The 12,209-nt window shown below is 48.3% G+C and overlaps 1 protein-coding gene across 2 annotated transcripts; it reads right to left on the minus strand.

The window, feature by feature from the left end:
• Window positions 1-651: 651 nt before the first annotated feature.
• Window positions 652-11,989, minus strand: FOXR1 (forkhead box R1). Of its 2 annotated transcripts, XM_032285271.1 has the most exons (6): window positions 11,710-11,989; window positions 3,445-3,519; window positions 3,094-3,341; window positions 2,631-2,857; window positions 1,525-1,766; window positions 652-729 (listed from the first exon to the last, which is right to left on the minus strand). In XM_032285271.1, the coding sequence occupies exons 1-6, from the start codon at window positions 11,768-11,770 to the stop codon at window positions 701-703; spliced, it is 882 nt and encodes a 293-aa protein (XP_032141162.1). In that variant the 5' UTR covers window positions 11,771-11,989; the 3' UTR covers window positions 652-700. The 2 variants fall into 2 exon arrangements, with proteins under 2 accessions (XP_032141162.1, XP_032141161.1); XM_032285270.1 differs by lacking the exon at window positions 652-729 and having other exon boundaries at window positions 1,355-1,766; window positions 11,710-11,988.
• Between the last annotated feature and the right edge of the window lie 220 nt (window positions 11,990-12,209).

A 12,209-nucleotide genomic window follows, 5' to 3' on the forward strand; every position in this document is an offset into this window, starting at 1 on the left:
CTGGAGTGCAATGGCGCGATCTCAGCTCACCACAACCTCCGCCTCCTGGGTTCAGGCAATTCTCCTGCCTCAGCCTCCCGAGTAGCTGGGATTACAGGCACACGCCACCATGCCCAGCTAATTTTTTGTATTTTTAGTAGAGATGGGGTTTCACCATGTTGACCAGGATGGTCTCGGTCTCTTGACCTCGCGATCCACCCGCCTCAGCCTCCCAAAGTGCTGGGATTACAGGCGTGAGCCACCGCGCCCGGCCCCAGATTTGTATTTTTAGTAGAGACAGGGGTTCACCATGTTGGTCAGGCTGGTCTGGAACCCTTGACCTCAGGTGATCCACCCACCTCAGCCTCCCAAAGTGCTGGGATTACAGGTGTGAGCCACCGCGCCCAGTCAAGATTATCTTCATAACCTAGAAAAATGGAAATGACTCCAAGATGCTTTAAAGGCTGCGCATTTTCCTCCTTTGAGGCAAGAAAAGTACAGACTCCCTTTGCTGCACAGCAGGCACCTGCCCCATTGCCTCAGGAGCATCTGTCAGCTGAAGGCATCCCATCTCCAACCTTGGAGTTGAACTCCACCTCCACCCTTAACCCCATCCTCAGAGACCCCACCTCCACAGACACACACATACACACACACACACACACAGAAGGCTGCTGAGGGTAAATTTAATAAGGTATTAGCTGGCTCTCACTTCTTGGGGTTAGAGGTCAAAGAGAAAGGGCATCACATCTGTAAGAAAAGGAGAGAGTTCAGGAGTTTATGCTTCACAGTTGCTGTTTCCTTGACCTGGGATGCTCTCTCATAGCAGGTGATCTGCTTCTCTCACTCATGGCTCAAATGCCACCTCTTCTCTGAAGCCTCCCTGCACTGCTCCAGGGAAAGTGTAAGTCCTCTTTGCACATAACCTCTATTACTGTACTTCTCACGTTGTGTGCTCACTATTGCCTAGGCTGCTGGGCTTGGTAAGGCCAGTTGCACCTTAGTTATTTGCCCATGGATTCTTGCCACATTACCTCCCATACTGGTGGGGGAGGTCTCATCTCAGGCAGGCATCGCTGAGGGTCTCAGATCACTGCTAATCTGTTTCTTTTCTTTTTCTTTTCTTTTTTTTTTTTTTTTTGAGACAGAGTCTCACTCTGTTGACCAGGCTGGAGTGGAGTGACACAATCTCAGCTCACTGCAACCTCCACCTGCCAGGTTCAAGCAATTCTCCTGCCTCAGCCTCCCAAGTAGCTGGGACTAACAGTGTGCACCACCATGCCCAGCTAATTTTTTGTATTTTTAGTAGAGATGGGGTTTTACCGTGCTGGCCAGGCTGGTCTCAAACTCCTGGCCTCAGGTGATCCATCCACCTCAGCCTCCCAAAGTGCTGGGTTTACAGGCATGAGCCACTGCACCCCACCTTATCTGTTTTCTACAGAAGATGCCCCCCATGGTGTGACCCAGGCTTCCACATCCAGCTTTGGGTCAGGAACTTCAGGTCTCCTCCCCTTGGGCCCACGCACGACAGACAAGGCTTCACACCTGGCTGGCTCATGCACTGTTGGATACTTTCCAGCCGAGTGGAAGCCAAGGCTCGGGCCTCCTCCGCAAAGCGGCGGTGTCCCTCCTCGGTCAACTTCCAGAGGCAAGATCGAGGCCGTGTGCTGGCCCCACCCTGCATGCTGCTGACAGGCACTTTCTCAAAGCTGTCTCGGAAACAGAGATTGTGACGGACGGTGTTCTTCCAGCCTTCTGGGGCCGTCCGGAAAAAGGGGAAGTGCTTTCTGCGGACAGAGAGGAGAGGTAAGGAAAGGCATGATATGTTTGGGGAATGCCCTTTTCTGGAGCATGTTCTACCCAGGGGTGAGGGGCCTCAGCCCTTCTCTCCAGGGGGATAGTAGCAAGTTGGCCTGGAGCTGCTCTTTGCTGACTGAGCACATGGCAAAGTGTCCACATGATGCATAGCTCACCTGAGCCCTCCCTCCGAGGGCCCAGGGCTTGGACCACAGCATGAACAAAGCAGAATCAGGCCAAGCAGCTCCTGTAAGAGGAATCTTGGTTGAGGATGGACCACTTGAGGATTTGTATCCTGAGACATGAGGCACTTCTCCTAACACTGGGAAAGGGCCCAAGAAACTCCCTTCCTTATACTCCTGTGTGCAGAACTATCTGAGCTAAATGGAAAACCCTTCTCAACTAAGCTCCCTGGCCCCTAGGGGTGCAAGTTGCTGTGCCAGGCAGTCCAGTTCTAGCAGAGGCAGGTGGGGAACTGTTGGGGAAACCTGACTTTAGACTGGCTGATCATCAGAGGGATGGTGGGGAAACTGTTACCTGACCCAGGTGAATTTATATCTTAAAAGAGAACTATACCCAAAGAGCACTGAAAACTAATTAAAAAAAAAAAGGGAGAACAAAAAAAAAAGAACAAAAGCCATAAAGGTTGGAGGATTTTTTAGATGTGAAAGGGGGTGGGAATGGATATGTTCTTGTACATATGTGGGGACAACGGAGCCCGGGAAAAGGGAACTGGGAACATGCTCCTCCTCTCAGACCCAGATAGGGAACCCAGAGCCTGGGATGGATTGGAAGGCATCAGCCTGGGGCCCTGGCCCCCACTTCCCCCTCCTCACAGGGCCCCCGGCACATACCGAGTGAAACTGTAGATCTGTTGCACGTTGAGGCCACAGGGGGAACTGTTTCTTAATGCCAGGGCAATTAGGTGGAAGTAATTGAGAGGGGGCCGGGACCAGAGCCTCCCCGCCTGGCTGCTGGCTTGCCGAAGCCTCCGATTCTGGAGGGGGGCCCTTTTGTGAGGGGATGGGAGAGCCACAGAGGAGCTGTCTTCCTGGTCCTCAGCCTCCTCCTCTTCTGTGAGCTAGAGGAGCACAGAGTAGGAACTGGTCCTGACTCCTCGGCCTCTACTCCAGGGTGCAGTGGCAGGAAGGGGGGTGGTCTAGGGCCACCATCTGGGCTTCTCCCCAACCCAAGCATGTAGGTAAGTTTCTGAACCCATTCACCTTTTGCTATGGCTTAGAGAGCAGAACTGTGATGGCTCTTCCCATGCCCCTTACCTACTGCCCAAGTCCGGCTCCCACCCCCAGAAATCCATACCTCCCAGATGCTGGGGGAAAAGGCAAACCGCTTCCGAGGGGGCGACCACTCGCTGGAGGACCTGGACAGCGATTCCACCCCTGTGGGCTCTGAGCAGCTGACATCTTCCTCCTTCTGGAATGGCTGAGAGGAGGGGAGTGTGCTTGTCAGATCCTCCGTCTTTGTAAGTCCTGGGACCTCCAGCTTTCCAGGGGGATACACGATGTTAGGGTTTACCCACATCCACAGGTTGGGCTCATAATCTGGACCTGTGCAGAACAAAAGAAGATTGTATGCCACAGCCCACTGGCTTTGGGTGCCCCTGGTCTCCAGCCCAGGCCACAGAAACACATCAGAGAACTCAATACTTACCATCCTTATCAGGGTTGGGTTTTTTCTCTAGGGGTAATTTTGGTGGCTTAACAATTCGGAGTTTATACCTGGCAACTGGCAAAAAGAAAAAGAAAGTCAAAACATCCTGGGATATCCCTTTGTGACCCTAGGATTCTAGACCTTAAGTCTTCTCTGGGAGAAGGTTGTGGACCTTGCCTGGGGAGTTTATATCATATTCTACTGGTTTTCCCTTTACCTCTCTGACGTTCTCATTCCCCTCTGCATTCGTTTCTTCTCACTCTATATATACCGTCCCTGAATGATCTTATGCATGCCTGTGGCTTCAGTTAACACCTATAAAAAAATGCAGAGCTCTCAAATTTTTACCTCTAGCCTAGCCTCCTGTGCTAGCCTTTAAGGAGAACTGCCTACTGGATATCTTTACTTGGGTAGCCCACAGGCACTTCAAACTTGTTTCTAAAACTGAATTCCATCTTCTTGCTCTTCCTTCTGTATTCTTGTTTTCTTTTGAGACAGAGTCTCACTCTGTCGCACACACTAGAGTGCAGTGGTGTGCTCAAGAGATCCTCCCACCTCAGCCTCCCAAGTAGCTGGGACTACAGGTGCATGCCACTATGTCCAGCTGATCTTTGTATTTTTTGTAGAGATGAGGGTCTCACTATATTGCCTGGGCTGGTCTCAAACCCCTGGGCTCAAGCTATTGTCCTGCCTCGGGCTCCCAAAATTTTGGGATTACAGCCATGAGCCACCATGCCTGGCCTTCCTATAATATTTTTTTTTAACAACTGGTAATCAATTTATCAAAATAGCTGACTTAAGCATCTGCAACGGTGACTTCCACCTCAATACTGATGGAAGTAATCTACTTATCAATATTAGAAGGACTGTGCAAGTCAATGAGTTGCTTGTGGATCCTCATCTGGAAATGATCCCATGTCTTAGAACCTGCATCACAAGGAGTTTTTCTTGTAGTGATCTCAAAGTCTTGGTAGGCATTCAAACTGGTCCTTTCACTTTTGAGATTCTTTTCCTTTGCTCCTCTGATCAAGTCAGCACACTCTGTCTCCAGTGATTTTACGTTGCGGCTCGTAAGAGTGATTCAAATTTGGTGAACTGCCAGCTCTGGCTCCATGAGTTTTTTTCAGTATCCTTAAACACCTTGGCTGCTGTGCGGCTTCCTGACCAACTTGTTCCTCGGGAGAGTGAACAGTGGTAAGCCAGGAGCAGGAGCGAGCAGATCCACAATCCGCAACAACTAGGACCATGTCTTCCTCTAAGAGTTCCTGTAATCTTTGTCTCAGCAAGTGGCACTGGTTGTTCAGGACAGAAACTATTTTTGCCCCCTACTGTCCCTGCGAGTGTCATTATATTACACATGAATCTAGGCTTTTGTTTGGGAAATGATGATACACTTATTGGAGAGCTCAGTAATTAGAGAGGATGCCCATTATGTTGCTAATATTCAACATAGTACTCAAAACAGGAAAAAGTAGCAAAAGACATAAAACTTGGGGTTTTTTTTTGAGATCAGGTCTTACTTGGTTGCCCGTGCTCGAGGGCAGTGGTGTGACACTGGCTCACTGCAATCTCCACCTCCCAGCTCAAGTAATCCTCCCATATCAGCTCTTGAATAAAGAAAAGACTTGAACAAAGACTCATAATACAAACTATTAAGATGCCAGTTACCCTCAAAATTAATCTATAAATTGTATGCACATATTATAGTACAAAAATTAAAGTCTGGTCAGGTGCGGTGGTGTGTACCTGTAAACCCAGCACTCTGGGAGGCCAAGGCAGGTGGATCACTTGAGGTCAAGAGTTCGAGACCAGCCTGGCCAACATGGCGAAACTCCATCTCTACTAAAAGTACAAAAAATTAGCTGGGTGTGGTGATGCGTACCTGTAGTCCCAGCTACTTGGGAGGCTGAGACAGAAGAATCACTTGAACCTGAGAGGCAGAGGTTGCAGTGAGCTGAGACTGTGCCACTGCACTCTAACCTGGATGACAGAGCAAGACTCTCTCAAAAAGCGAGACTCCTATGGTTAAAAAAAAAAGCGAGACTCCTTCTCAAAAAAGTACTACATATTAAAAATCACCATAAGCAAAAAAAAAAAAAAAAAAAAAAAAAATCAATAGACAGCAAAACTTCAACCCGAATTTCTCAGTTCTCTCTGTATAGAGAGCTCCTACAAATCATATGTAAAAGGCCAACACAAACTTACAAATGGGCAAATAATACGAATCAGCATTCACAAGGAGGGGATAACTGAATGGCTAATAAGGTGCTCAGCACTATTAGAAATAAGAAAAAACACAGTAAGATAATGAGGTAACACTTTACATCAATCAAGTCGACTAGAATTATAAAGATAATATCAAGTCTTGAGAAATATGCAAAGGAAATAGAATCTCTTATTATACTGCAGTTCTGAGTATCAACTGGAATAGCCATTGCTAAGCACAATCAGGTAGGACTACAATGTACTATAGCTTCCTGTCTGCTCTTGGATGCATATATTCAAGTTAATAGAGGAACTTAGATACTAATCAATCTCAAAAAATAAAACAAAGCAAAAATTAAAAAAAAGGAAAAGCGACTAATCAATCTCCATTGTTACCATCATCTACTGGTTTAGCTCCTGACTTACAGTAACTCTCCAACATGACTCCTGCTTTAAATCTTGGCTGTTGGCCAGGTGTGGTGGCTCATGCCTATAATCCCAGCACTTTAAGAGGCTTAGGCAGGCAGATTGCTTGGGTTCAGGAGTTTGAAATCAGGCTGTGCAACACGGTGAAACCCCATCACTACAAAAAAATACAACGATAATAATAACCTAGCCAAGTGTGGTGGTATGAGCCTGTAGTCCCAGCTACTCAGAAGGCTGAAGCAGGAGGATGGCTTGAGCAGGAAAGGGGAGGCTGCAGTGAGCCACGCTCACGCCATTGCACTCCAGCTTGGGCAACAAAGCCAGACCTTGTTTCAAAAACAAAAATACGATCTTTGCTATTTATTGAACTCGTCTCCAGCAAATTTGACTTCTGTTCTACTGTAGACACTCCCTCAGTCATATCCTAAACCAACTGCAACCTCTCTGTAACCTCATTTATGCACCATATAAAAAGGTACCACCCAGCCGGGCGTGGTGGCTCACGCCTGTAATCCAAGCAGTTTGGAGGCCAAGGCAGGCGGATCACCTGAGGTCGGGAGTTCAAGACCAGCCTGACCAACATGGTGAAACCCCACCTTAAAAAAAAAAAAAAGGCACCACCTTGTGTCTTTCTGGCTTACTCCCTCAACCCCAGCTAAGATCCCACTGAGATCAGCAGTCCACTGAACTGTGGTTTTGGCACACTTGTTTGGCAGAGCTGGATTTAGTCAGGGTTGTGGTTTGGCCAACAAGGTGCTCCAAGGAACCTGCATAGTATTTAACCATGGGATTCACGTTAGGTGAATAAGGGTGGACACATCAAGTGAAACAGTGAAAAGGTGACAGGATCAATGGACTGGTGATCTCAGTGCAAACCAAGGATAATGTCTCTGTATGTCTGTGTTTTGCTTTGGCACAGATAGCCCCTGAGCTTTTTCAAGGAAAAAGTTCCACAAATCTTCCCCTCTCTTTCCTGTGTCCCTAATTTTTGTCTTTGTTGGATCATTCTCTTCAGCATGCAAACTTGCTGTTAATTCTCCCATTTTAGGGACCAGGTGCAGTGGCTCATGCTTGTAATTCCAGCCTCTTTTGGAGAGCTGAGGCTAGGAGGATCACTTGAGCCCAGGAGTTTAAGGCAACTCGAGTCTGCAGTGAGCTGTGCTGGTGTCACTGTACTCCAGCATGCGCGCCAGATGGAGCCCCTGTCTCTAAAAAACAAAAATAAAGAAAAAAATTCTCCCATCTTGTTTCCTGTTGAGGCACAACACATTGCTTCTACTTTGTCTCTACTTCTCCTCCTTCCATTCTTTTATTTTTTAAAGATGAGGTTTCACCGTGTTGACCAGGATGGTCTTGATCTCTTGACCTCATGATCCACCCGCCTCAGCCACCCAAAGTGCTGGGATTACAGGCGTAAGCCACCGCCGGCCCCTCTTTCATTCTTAAGCCCCCTCCAGTCAGGTTTTTCATTCTACCACTTACCAAAACCACTAACCAGGGACCTCTGCTTAGTTAAATCCAGTCGTCACTTATATTCTATTCATCGACCATCCCCTCCTTGAAAGGCTTTTTCCACTTGGTTTCCAGGACACCACAGCCCCCCTTAGTTTTGATTCTCAATGGTCTTTTTTGCTCTCCAATCTCTTTACAATGAACTGCCCCTAGGGCTCATTCTTGTTCCTCCTGTATTCTTAACCCTTAAATTCCACTCATATACCAAAAGACCCAAAATTAACATCTGCAGTCCCCACCTCTCTCCAGAACTCCAAGCTCACCTATCCAACTGCAGACTCAACACGTCTACTTGGGCCGGGCGTGGTGGCTCAAGCCTGTAATCCCAGCACTTTGGGAGGCTGAGGCGGGTGGATCATGAGGTCAAGAGATCAAGACCATCCTGGTCAACATGGTGAAACCCCGTCTCTACTAAAAAAAATAGCAAACATTAGCTAGGCATGGTGCATGGTGGCACGTGCCCATAATCCCAGCTACTCAGGAGGTTGAGACAGGAGAATTGCCTGAACCCCGGAGGCGGAGGTTGCGACGAGCTGAGATCGCACCATTGCACTCCAGCCTGGGTAACAAGAGCGAAACTCCGTCTCAACAACAACAACAACAAAAAAAACCACTTCTACTTGGATGTCTACTAAGAATCTCCAGCTCAGCATATCCAGAACAGAATTCCTGATCTTCCTTCCTAAACCTGTCTCCCACTCACAGCACAAGGCAATGTCATCCTTCCCCTAGGTCAAAACACTTTGAAAGGCTCATACTCAATTGTCTGTTTTATACACCATATCCAATACATTAGCATATCCAGCTGGTTCTCCCTGCTACTAACCTGGCCCGATCTACCATCATCTCTTGTCTGAATTACTACTACAGCCTCCTAGTCTCTGCACATCCATAGTCTACCCTCGACACAACAGCCAGAGTGGTTTTTTCAAATATAGATCATGCAGGACTAGCTGTAAGGTCTTTTAGGCCAGCTGACAGTGCAATGGACGCCATGTTAACCTCTGTGACCTGCACGGACACTCCAGATGAGTTCTTGGAAAATCTAAAGTAACTGGAAGACTGACGAAATGATCAACCCCTGCGGCACCTACTTAACATTGAGATATTATCTATTGTGTTCCTTATTCCTACCCTAATTGATCAGGCCATAGAACTTTATAACCGACCTTGGCCGACCCCTATGACCCCCTCCCAGCTTGCAAAACACTGCCAACTGTAACTTATGTAACTTTCCACTGCCCACTCCAAACCTTTAAAACCAACTCCTATCCCACTGCCTCAATGACGCCCTTTTCCAGCCTCAGCCCGCCTGCACCCAAGTGAATAAACAGCCATGTTGTTCACACAAAGCCTGTTGGAGGGATCTCTTCATTCAGCAAGTGCATTCTATCACTAGCCACATAATTTGTAGGGTTCAGTAAAGAAAACACGGGGCTCCTTGTTGAAAAATTAAACATTAGCCAGGCACGGTGGCTCACACCTGTAATCCTAGCACTTTGGGAGGCTGAGGTGGATCACCTGAGGTCAGGAGTTCAAGACCAGCCTAACCAATATGGTGAAACCCCATCTTTAAGAAATAAGAAAAAAAAAAAAAAAAAAAGAAAAACTAAAAATTTCAAGACAGTGATAGCAGAGTATTAAGCCAAATACAGGCACCTAGGCAGGCAACTGCACAGGTCACACACTCATGAAGCAGACCCTGAGAGCATGTCACTCCTCTAATCAATTTGGGAGGTAGGAGGATTGCTTGAGTCCAGGGGTTCAAGACCAGCCTGGGCAACATAGAGGGGACCCCCAACCCCCACAATCTCTACAAATAATAAAAAAGTTAGCCAGTGTGGTGCCCCATGCCTGTGGTTGCAGCTACTTTGAGGACTGAGGTGGGAACACTGCTTGAGCCTGGAGGTAATTGTGCCACTGCACTCCAGCCTGAGCAAAAGAGCCCGTCTCAAAACCTTAAAACCATTCCTTATCTGACTCAAAGTCAATCCTAAAGTTATTAGAAGACAGGCATTCCTGCTCTCAACCACACCCTTCGGAGCTCTTTATTTACTGTCATCCAGCCTTACTGACCTCCTTAACCACTTTCCCTTCAAATACCCTCTAGGTGCACTCCTCCACCTCCCACCTTTATAGTCCCAGCTACTTGGAAAGATGAGGGAGGAGAATCGCTTCAACCCGGGAGGTGGAGGTTGCAGTGAGCCGAGACCACACCACTGCACTCCAGCCTGGAGACAGAGTGAGACTCCACATCTCAAAAAAAAAAAAAAAAAAAGATACGGAGAATTGGCCTCAAGTAACTATCAACTGTTTGCTCAAATATTATGTTCCCAATTAAGTTCAATTCCACAATCTTATTTAAAACTGTAGTTGTGGCCGGGCGCGGTGGCTCATGCCTGTAATCCCAGCACTTTGGGAGGCCAATGCAGTCAGATGACTTGAGGCCAGGAATTTAAGACTAGCCTGGCCAACATGGTGAAATCCTGTCTCTACTAAAAATATAAAAATTAGCTGGGCGGGGTGGCACATGCCTGTGATCCCAGCTACTCAGGAGCCTGAGGCACAAGAATCACTTGAACCTGGGTGGTGGAGGGTGCAGTGAGCCGAGATTGTGCCACTGTGCCCAGGTGACAGAGTGAGATTCCATGTTGAAAACAAAAAACTGTAGCTGCCACCACTCCCTTCCCCTATTCCTGAGTCCACTTCTCCAGTTCTTTTGTGATCGCTGATTATCACATACTATATGATCATACTATATCACATACTATATGATCTACCCATTTATTATGTGGATTATCCGTCTGCCCCCGGTAGAATGTAAGGTTCCCTGTCTGTTTTGTTCACTGTGTATCATGAGTGTCTAGATCAGTGCCAGGTCAATTGGAGGTGCAAATACATATTTATTGAATGAAGAAACATGTAAGAATGTCCACTAGCACCAATTATGGTGGCAGAGTTGGAAGCAATCTAGGTGTAAAGAAAATTAAAATGTAAAAGGTGGGATATACAGCTGATAGAATACTAACAACTCCTTGTTGTACTCTTTCCCCCTTTCTCGCTACTGCACTTGACTAGTCTAAAAAAAAAAAAAAAAAACTAACAATAATCAGAAATAATGAACCAGGCCTAAATTTAGCAACCCAAAACAATAGCTCTCAAAACCAATGAGTGGAGAAAACAGGCGTTAAATGGATTAGGGCTGGTAACGGGAGGGGTGGAGGTAATGGAAGAAGGGGTGGAGACTTAAGGGGCAAAAGGAAGAGTTAAAGCCGGGGGCGGAGGCTCAGGCCTACAATCCCAGCACTTTGGGAGGACGAGATTGGCCTGGACAACAAGGTGAAACCCTGCCTCTACTAAAAATACAAAAATTAACAGGGCGTGGCGGTGCCCGCCTGCAATCCAGGCTACTTGGGAGGCTGAGGCAAATCGCTTGACACGGCGGGGGAGGGGGGAGGGGGAGAGGTTGCAGCGAGCAGAGATGGCGCCACTGCATTCCAGCCTGGGCCCGGGCCACCGAGAGAGACTGCGTATTAAAAAAATAAATTAGAAAAAAAAGAAGAAAATAAAGAGTTAATCCAAGGGCCTTGTAGGCAAAAAGGTACCAGGAATGTGAGGCGTGATTACCTCAACTCTCCACACCTGAGGTCCAAAGAAGACAAAACCTAAAAGATCATGATGGTCAACCAAGCATTCGGCAAGTACGGAGAACGTCTAGACGTCAGGCAATATATTAGGAATACAGCCATGGACAAAACGATTAGGCCTGTTTTTTTAAGAGACAGGAAAGTAACTGAAATATACAGTAATGGCAAATGGCGACCAGCGCCACGGAGAAAAGACCCAGAAGAGGCCTTGGAACGTTCTAGGAGCCTGGCGAGTGACGTAGAGTTGAAAGCCTCGGTTTTTAGGTGAGACCAGCTGCCCTTGGGGAGCTTCCAATTAAGGCGGGAACGAACCCCCCCCAACTCCCAAGTGGAGTTCGCGAGTGGGGGTGGGGCGGGGGCGGAGGCGCTAAGCCTGGGGGCCCTCCCCAAAGCCTTCCCGGGGAGGTGGGGGCGAAGGCTGGGGAGCCGCCCCGCCGCCACGCCCAGCCCCCGCCGCACCCCACCCGCTACTCACGTTTCTGCTCGGCTAAGGGGAGGTGAGATGTGGTGAAGGCCAGAAAGAGCTCATTCCCCATGTCCCAGTCCAGCAGTCCCGGGACCTGGCCATGGAGGCTGGCCCAGAAGTCGAGGTGTTGGAGCTTCACGTCCACCTTCCGGGCGGGCAGAGGCGCTGCGACGAGGAGTGGGGGCGTGGAGTGGGGTCGCGGCGGCTGAGGAGCGACCCTCGCAGGCGCCTCCTCAAATGCGCCGGCTCCTATCGAGTGAGCTTGGCGGCAGCTCAGGTGTGGAGGGGCCCTTTTGACGCCTTTTATCTCCTCAGGACCGCTTGGAGGAACGCCTAAGAGGTTCCTCCTCAACCCTGCCCCTTGCATGCTGGGGGTCAAGGACCTGGGGATCCGGAAGGGAGGTACCCCCGAGCATCTTCCGCATCCTCGTTTGCCCAAGCCCCTTGCTCCTTATTTCATTGAAAAGGCGTCATGGTCCAGTGATCGTATTTATTTTTATAGTTTCGCT

This window comes from Sapajus apella, unplaced genomic scaffold (genome assembly GCF_009761245.1).
Source record: "Sapajus apella isolate SASKATOON/1434 unplaced genomic scaffold, GSC_monkey_1.0 scaffold16, whole genome shotgun sequence".
Taxonomy (NCBI): Eukaryota; Metazoa; Chordata; class Mammalia; order Primates; family Cebidae; genus Sapajus; species Sapajus apella.